The sequence below is a fragment of the Kogia breviceps genome, chromosome 19 (assembly GCF_026419965.1).
Source record: "Kogia breviceps isolate mKogBre1 chromosome 19, mKogBre1 haplotype 1, whole genome shotgun sequence".
Taxonomy (NCBI): Eukaryota; Metazoa; Chordata; class Mammalia; order Artiodactyla; family Physeteridae; genus Kogia; species Kogia breviceps.
The window spans coordinates 38,462,110-38,470,885 of NC_081328.1; the positions used below are offsets into that span (position 1 = coordinate 38,462,110).

Consider the following 8,776-nt stretch of genomic DNA (forward strand, 5'->3'; position numbering starts at 1 on the left):
GAAGTCTCCTGGATTGGCTTTGAGAGAAACAACACTCCCCCCGCCCACCCCAGGGTCCCCTCCAGGCTTCCTCGGGATTCCTGATAGGGCCACAGAGATCCTCGGGTGGAGCGCAGCTTCTCGGTATCCTCGCCGGGGTCTGGGTGAAAGGGTCCCAGGCCAGAGCCCCTGCCAGGCCCAGGGTGCAGCTCATTTCACTGTTCCACATGAGCAACTAACCCCACACACCACCGAGCCCCCCAGTACTGGCTCAGAAAAGGAGGGAGCTGCTCCCTACACAGTCTTCGCCTGGATCTCGGGAAGAGGGGCTGCTCCAAGCCCAGAAAGGCCTGGGAGGGCCTTGCACCAGCCCTGGGGCTTGGCTCTCAGGGCGTCCTCCAGCCCAGTCCCCTCCCTCATGCCTACAGGACAATGTGCTTGCCTACCTCCTTCATTGCCCAGAGCTTGTCTTCCTTGTCAGCTCTCATTCCTCCATCCAACACATTTACTGAGCTCCTATAACAGCCTAGTTAGGAGGATGGTGATGAAGACAAAACCATCCCTGACCTGAAGGAAACAGGACAACAAAGCTTAATTTACTGAGCACATACTACGAGCCTGAACTGTTCTAAGCATTTGACTTTCATAACTTCCGAGAGAGGTGGTACTTAGCAGGTAGGAAATTGAGCCCACAGGGTTAAGTGGCTTGGCCAGGGTTACAGATGGAATCAGTGGCAGAGGTGGGACACACTCCAGGATAGCGTGGCTCCAGAGCCTGTGGCCATTCGCGCCCTGCCCTCCAATAATGGCCATGATGGCCATCAGTACAGGGGGCCTTGGGGACAGACGGGGAGGGTGGGAGTGGTGGGGAAAGAGCAGAGATCTGTGGCAGAAGGTGAACCCTGAACTGAGCTTTGAAGATGGCAATTTATTGTTGCGGGTGTCACCTCCTACCGCCCGCCAGTCTGTGGACTCCCTAAAGAAAGAGGCTGCGTTCGTGCACATCTCTTTCTCTCCAGGATCCAATATAGCGTCTGATACACGGTGCACTCAATTCACAGCTGCTGATGAAATAGATTAACAAAAAAAGTAACCGGGTTTGGGAGTGGAGGTCATGTCCTCTTTCTCTTTGATGTCGGAGCTCCTAGCACAGCTCTGGGCATATGGATGAGAACTGAGCCGCACCTCGTTCCTCAGTGGGGGTGGGATCTGGGATGAGTGGCCGTGACACCTTCCCCCTGGCTTAGCACGCTGGGCGGGTCCCCTCTGAGCAACCACTGTGGACTAAACCAACTGCCCAGTGCCCAGACAGGCTTGGGGTGGAGGAGGATGAGTGAGGGCAGCGACCGTGTGCACAGGGGGGCGGGAGGGGGAGGGGAAATGAGGAAGGGGCAGGGAAAGGGCAATTGGCAAGAGACGCAGAACACCCCTACCCTCTGGCCCACTACCCCACGACAAAACTCAGATGGCATCCGAGAGGCCCTCCCCCAGTTCATTCGCTGGTGTCTCCCCTCAATAAGCACTGGCTGAGCCCCAGCAATCGGCTGGACACAGCCCAGCCCCCTCAGCACACACGGTCTACGGTCAACACCCGGGCAGGAGGGCGCAGATGTGCCAACATCTGAGTGCACCCCACTCTCTCCGGGTGCCACAGAGGAGGGGGTGTCCATCTCAGTCGGAGTGTTGAATAAAAATCTGGTGGTCTCCAATAAAACAGAGAGAACAGGGGAGGAAGCTCAGATCAAACGGAGGTCACTCATTGAACAAGGGCCTGATGGGTCCAGCCATGTGGCTGGCTCACTGAGAACAGTTTGCAGTGGCAGGACCTCTGGGTGGGTGGGGAGAGGCTAGTGTAGAATTAGGACCAGACAGAGGCCGGAAGAAGCCAGACCCCGCTGGCCTCTTGGCTGGTGAGGAGTCTGGACTTTCCTCGGTGGCCTGTGGGGAGCTATTGCAGCATCTCTAAGCTGGGAGGAGGACTTTCCGTTTCCAGCCAGGGCGGCTGGCATGTGAAGCACGGATAAAGGGGCAGCTCAAACTGGAGGCAGGGCTTCCCTGGTGGCGCAGTGATTGGGAGTCCGCCTGCCGATTCAGGGGACACGGGTTCGTGCCCCGGTCCGGGAGGATCCCGCGTGCCGCAGAGAGGCTGGGCCCGTGGGTCATGGCCTCTGGGCCTGCACGTCCGGAGCCTGTGCTCCGCGGTGGGGGAGGCCACAGCGGTGAGAGGCCCGCGTAGCGCGAAAAAAAAAAAAAAAAAAAAAACTGGAGGCAGGGAGGCCAGGGAGGCCATGGAGGCTGTGGCAACCTGCAGAGCAAGTTAAGACATTGGGGACATTGAGCATCCACGGGATGGACTTGTGAGGGGGGTGAAGGAGAGAGGGAGCCAAGAGGACTCGCAGCCTCCTGGCTTGGATTTCTGGGTCCTCTGGGATGGAGGACCAGGAAGGCCCAGATCTGGGAGAAGGAGGCATGCTCCTTCAGATGAGTGGATCTGAGGAGGTGCTGGCGGGCTCATCTGGGCATGTGAGACTGGAACAGAGGAGAGGGGCCTCGATGGAGAGTCATCAGGATATACCAGATGGCCCAAGGAGGGGCGGGGCGAAAAGCAAAAGAGAAGACTGCCTACATCAGAATCCAGGGGACCCGTCCCCGTGAGGAGTAAGCAGAGCCAGAGGAGGCTGCACGTCTAAGCTGGGATGTGCAGAGAAGCAGGGGGGACAGGGGTCCAGAGGGGAGGCGGGGAGGAGTGTCACCACCAGCACAGGCTGAGGTCACTCCTTGAGTCGTGCATCTGGCCCCTGAGTGGCTTGGAATGGCAGGACCTTGGGGTGAGCAGAGGGGTGGGGGGACTGCAGGTGGGGGTGTCCAAAGGAAGCTGTCTCCGCAGAAAGCAGGAAGGCAATAGTTGGGGCTGGAGTCACTGTCCTAGGCCTCCTTCTCCTCACACCAGCCCTGCACTAACCCCTCGCATTCTGCCCCAACCCCTCTGTACCTCTTTCCCGCATGTCCATGCTTGCAGGGCGCCATCACCCGTGAGCCACCTGTGGCCCTGTGTTTGTCATTATCGACCCCGTGGCTGACGGTCGGCCCCGGGTGCCTTGTATCCCTCCCAGCTGGGAGCTCTCTGGGCCGGGCCTCGTCAGGTTGGGCCGTTCAGCCCGACCTCACCCGCCCACCTCCCCCCACCACCCCCAGTCAGGGCCTCGGCAGGTGGCACCCTCAGAAACCAAGCCAGAATCAAAAATACATTTGCAAGAAAGTGGGAAATTTTATTGAATTCGCTTTTCTTTTTAGTGGAGAAGCTGAGGGATCAGAGGAGGCAGGTCCTGGGGAAGAGGAAGCAGACCCCGGAGAGAAGGGCGGGGAGCGGCTGCCCTCGGGACGGTGCAGGCCGAGAGCGGTCCTGCGGCCCCTCCTTTGCTCCTGCAGGGAACCGTCAGCTCTCTCCTCTGGGTGCTGAAGACAGAGCGAGGGGCTGCCCGGCAGATTTAAGGCTTAAGTTTTTCTGAAATGCGGCGAGTGGAGATGGTGCTGCTGCGGCTGACGTTTCCTGGGAAATGCAAGAGGCAAGAGACCTTCAGGCTGGAGAAGACCCAGCTCAGGCCAGCTCAGGCCCCCCAGGAGGGCCCCAAACCCCTAGTCAGTCTGGTGGCGTGGTGGGTAGTTGATGGGGACTCTGTGTTATTGTCTGGGGGACTCCCTCCTCTGTGGGGACAGAGCCACCTACTTTGAAAGGAAAACAGAGGAGCAGGTGACCACTTCTGCTCCAGTACCATCCCCCCTCCCTGCACTGGGGAATCCAGCACTGCCGCCCAGCCCGCCCACAGGGCCATAGGCAGGAGCCTCATCACCTCTGCCACTGGGTTCTTTCCTTACCTCCTGTGGTGGAGCTGGGGATCCTGGGGGAAAGGAGAGAGGCAGCCATGAGTGGAAGGGAACGGAGGACAGCCACCTACCTGTCTTCAGATGGAGTCTCTCATATCATCACTTGGAGCCCCTGAGTTGGGGTCTTTTCCCAGCTGTGCCCCCACCCCACAGAGCAGCGAAATCAGGTGACTCCGAGGCCTGTCCTATGTGTCCGTGAAGCCCCAGGCGGAGATATTATTAGGCATTTGCTGGACGTTTTGTTCTCCCTCTGCTTCACTCGACCCCTTACCCCTTCCTTGATCCCACAAGGATGGCCTGATCCCTGCAGATAGTCTGAAGGCAGTGAAATCTCGATTTTAACAGTTTTGTTGGGCTGCCCTGAAGCCAAGCTAATACTTTTCCAATATGAGATATTTTCTCCATAGTCCCTAGTCCTGCCAGTCTAACCTGGAGGCCCGAATTTAAAAGTTAAAGGAAATGCCCCTACAGTCTGATGCCAGAGGACAAGGAGGAAGCTCTGGTCCTGGATCTTGGTCCAGGCTGTTTAAGCTCAGACAGGTGTCCTTCCCTCCCAGACACAAGGGCCTGATCCCTAAGGCCATGCCTGCTCTGACAGCCCAGGGTCCCTCAGTCACTTTCCCACATGACCCACTTGAAATCCTGGCCCTCCAGCAGGCTGCGGTAGGTGGCGATCTCCTGCTCCAGCCGTGTCTTCACGTCCAGCAGCATCTTGTACTCCTGGTTCTGGCACTCCATCTCACTGCGGAGCTCGCTCAGCTGGGCCTCGATGCTGCTGATGAGGCCCTGGATCTGCTGCAGCTGCAGGGCGTAGCGGCACTCGGTGTCCGCCAGCGTGCTCTCCAGCCCGGCTTTCTGGTGGGGCAGCAGAGGAGAAGGTCAGAGGGGAGCCGAGCCAGGGGGAGGGGCCTAGAGGCGGCAGCCGCTGGACAGGGGCAGCAGGTGTACCATGCTCAGCTGGGCCTGCAGCTCAATCTCCAGACTCTGGAGCATATGCCTGAGCTCCGTGATCTTCGTCTTGCTGGTCTGGATAGTGACGGTGCTGGTAGACACCTCCTTGCTCAGCTCTGCACTCTGGAATTCAAGCAGGACCAAGGTGACGGAAGAGCCCAGCTGGAGGGCCCGAGCACCCCCTGGCTCAGCGAGGTTAGAGGGCCAGGTACCTTGCTGTTGAACCATTCCTCGGCATCCCGGCGGTTCTTCTCCGCCAAGGCCTCGTATTGCTCCCTCATCTCCGCCAGCACGCGACTTAGGTCAACGCCTGGGGTGGCGTCCATCTCCACACTGACCTGGCCGACCACCTGGTTTCTGAACTCCTTCATCTCCTGTAGGGATGGAAAAGGAAGATGCATGAAGCTCCTCAGCCTGCCCCTCCTGGGCTCTGAATGCTACTGGAATGTTCTGGAAAGTGCTTCCGGGTCCCACAGTGGAGGGCTGAGCCTGGCTGCGGCAGAGGGCTCCCCATCATCACTGAAGGTGATTCAGCCATGGCAAGCACAGCCCACCTCTCACCTCCTCGTGGTTCTTCTGGAGGTAGGCCAGCTCCTCCTTCATGCTCTCGATCTGCATCTCCAGGTCGGTCTTCATCAGGGTGAGTTCGTCCAGCACCCTGCGCAGGCCATTGATGTCGGCCTCCACGCTCTGGCGCAGGGCCAGCTCGTTCTCATACCTAAAGGATTTTTCAATTGAAAAAACAGCATAGAAATGGTATTAGGAGTTTGGGTTTTTGAGCACAAGTCACCCATTCTCCTTACTTAGCCCTGCAATAAACCTTTCTCTGCTCCAATAAAGAAAGGAAGGAAGGGAGGGAGGGAGGGAGGGAGGGAGGAAGAAATGGTATTAGACATTCCACTCCTCCTGCCCTGGACTCTGCTACTTCTGCAAGACCTTCACTCCTGGGATGCTCTGGTTACATTGTTCAGAGGAGCATTTGTCTAAAACTATAACTGCTGGGAAAGGGGAATGAGGGAAATAAACTCACTTGAGACGGAAGTCGTCGACAGCCAGCCTGGAGTTGTCAATCTCCAGAATGATCCGGTTGTTGTCCATGGTGGCCGCCAAGATCTGAAAAAGACAGAAGGTAGCCAACCACTGGAGGTTCCACAAGCTTGGGGAGCAGGACTGAGAAAACACGGGCAGGACGGGTGGCCCTCAGACTCTGCCTCTTCTCTGCCCCTGCGAGCTGGGACAGGGCACTTCTCTCTGGGCCTCAGTTCCTCTTCTGTAAAGTGAAAGACAGGACGGGTCCCCTTTGTTTGTTCTGTCTCTCTGTCATTCTATGTCTGCTCATGGTGGGAAAGATCGCGATGTACGTTTCAGGGGAACGACCCCCCAAGAACATCTGTGGTTAGTCACGTCTCTGCAGCATCACACTGGCAACCTTTCATGGCCGCTGTCTTGAGAGGCTTTCTTCTCCTTAAGATCAGGACAGAATCAGCCTGGTTCCCCACAGTTCATAATAACATCACCGGAGCTGGCCTCCCCTCTGAGCAGGGTGGAATTCCAACAAATATCCCCATCCATTTGAATTTCTTGCCTAAACTTTTGTGTTCCAAAGCATTTAAAATCCACCCCACATAGCTGGGACTCAGCCCAGGCAGATGGATTTCTGTTCCAACAAGCTGGCATCACAACGTCACGGACAGGCCTTGACGGAGAGAATCTCAGCTTAGCACTGCCTAAGCCTCTGCCTGCATCTCCCCTACCTGGTCGCTGCCAATTGAGAATGCCAGTTTAAAGGAGGCCCCCACAAAATAGTGTTCCCAGACCAATGAATGAACATGCATTCCTTTCTCTGTTGGTTTTAGCCATTCTTAGTGGCTTGTAAAACTTCCAAATAACCCAGCACAGCTTCCAAATAACCCAGTGGGTTAGGATTATAGCGATCAAGTCAGTAATAATATAACTGGAAAGCAGTAAAAAACTGGTGGCATGAGTAAGAACAATAAAAATGAATAATGGGAGAGAACGCATAGCCTGAGAGAGTCCATCAGGAACAGAGATGCTTGATAGGCAGTAAAAGACTAGATTTTCCCCCAAAGGAAGGGTAACAATTCTGCCCGCACTGCATCTTCTGGTCCCGAGGGACCCTGCTTTTCCTGCCATCGCGTCTCTGCCTTGCTCAGAGGAACCCTCCCCGACCTGCAAGGACTCACCTTGTCCTGGAGGTCCTCGATGGTCTTGAAGTACTGGCTGTAGTCGCGCTCTGGGCCGACTGGTTTCTGCTTCAGATACCAGTCTCGGATCTTCACCTCTAGGTCAGTGTTGGCCTCCTCCAGGGCGCGCACCTTGTCCAGGTAGGAGGCCAGGCGTTCGTTGAGGTTTTGCATGGTGACCTTCTCGTTGCCAGAGAGGAGGCCGCCATTGTCACCACCGTATCCTCCACCGAAGTCACCGCCAAGAGACACACAAAAGCTGCCACCTCCGAAGCCACATCCCAGGCCTCCACCCAAACCACTACCAGCCCCTCCACCACAGCTGCTGCTTACGCCACCCCCAAAGCCCCCAGCTGATCCCCCAGAGTAAAACCGGGTTGAGCCGCTAGAGATACTGCGACCTCCTCCCAGCTTGCAGGAGCCACCCCCATAGCTAGCAGAGGAATTCTGCAGGAAACAGCTCATGGTGAGAGCGAGATGGGCAGAGAGTGCCGGTGCGGTAGGATCTTGGCTTGGCCTGGCCGAGGACTGTGGCTCTTCCCCAGAGTGGATGCCTTTTATACACCTTCCAGGGGGTTGGACTGTTGCCCCATCTTCTCTCCTCCCTTCCCCACCCTCTGACTGGTGCCAGCTGCACGTCTGTTTCCCACAAGCTCATTACCTCCGTTCTCCAGGGTGGGTTGTGCCATTGGGGGAGGGGGCATTTTTCTTTTCTTAATCCTTAACAAAAGTGATGATTCAGAGGGAACAGTGTTCTACTTGAGACTACCCTTTGACAACTGAATTCTGTCTCACGTCTCCACTTAGGGAACTCACTCCCATCCGCCCCACCCAATGTTAGAACCGGGACTGAGCTGCACAGGTCTGCCAGGGAGCCTCTGCAGAGGAAGGGTGGCTGCAAAGTGGCACTGCATTGTCACTTCAGCCCTCTGCCTCCCTTCTTGCTGTTTCTAAAAGGTCTGACTGGAATGTTCTGCATCTTTCTCAGCGTTTCATCTACTCCAGTGCTCCCAGCAACAATGACGAACTTTGCTTGGTCCTGTAGAATCAACAACCTTGAAGGCTTTTAGGCTGAGAAAAAAATGGCTCCAAGACCATCAGGGAAAGTCATGGTGGCAAGGGATCTTAGGGACCATCCAACACAGTTTCCTCAGCTGGGGAAACTGAGGCATAGAAAGAGCAAGTGGCCCTGCACATTATAATTAGCTAACACCCTGAGATCCCTCACCATATGCAGGCACTGGGCTAAGAAATTTATATTGACTGCCTCATTTAATCTTTGCAACAGTCCAATAAGGTGAGTACTCCTATTATCCCCATTTTACACAGGAGGAAACTGAGCCTTCAGGGCAGAGTCAGGACTGAAACCCAAGTCTGGTCCTGTCTACACTAGGCTCAATTTTTTAGGCATTTTTTTCCTACGGTAGAATGGACAAATCATAAGCATCCAGCTTAATGCATTTTTACCCCCATATGAACATTTAAGCGTGTGTTTACTTGTGTAACCACCACCCAGAACATTTCCAGCACCTCATAAAGCTCATTGTACCTTTTCCCAGTCAATCGCCCCCCCATACACCCCGTGCCCCTAACATACCCATAATTCCAACTCTGTCACCATAGATCAATTTGGATGTTCTCAGCCAGGGGCTATTTTGCTCCCCAAGGGACATTTGATAGTGTCTGGAGACATTTTGGTTGTCACAACTGGGGGATGCTACTGGGATCTGCAGGATAGACACCAGAGATGCAGCTTA

At 55.7% G+C, this 8,776-nt stretch overlaps 1 protein-coding gene across 1 annotated transcript; it reads right to left on the bottom strand.

The window, feature by feature from the left end:
- Positions 1-4,522: 4,522 nt before the first annotated feature.
- On the bottom strand, positions 4,523-7,484 carry LOC131746919 (keratin, type I cytoskeletal 13). The gene is made up of 7 exons (XM_067021345.1): positions 7,020-7,484; positions 5,846-5,928; positions 5,377-5,533; positions 5,028-5,189; positions 4,813-4,938; positions 4,704-4,719; positions 4,523-4,665 (listed from the first exon to the last, which is right to left on the bottom strand). Exons 1-7 carry the CDS (start codon positions 7,482-7,484, stop codon positions 4,604-4,606), a joined length of 1,071 nt encoding a protein of 356 aa, XP_066877446.1. The 3' UTR covers positions 4,523-4,603.
- Between the last annotated feature and the right edge of the window lie 1,292 nt (positions 7,485-8,776).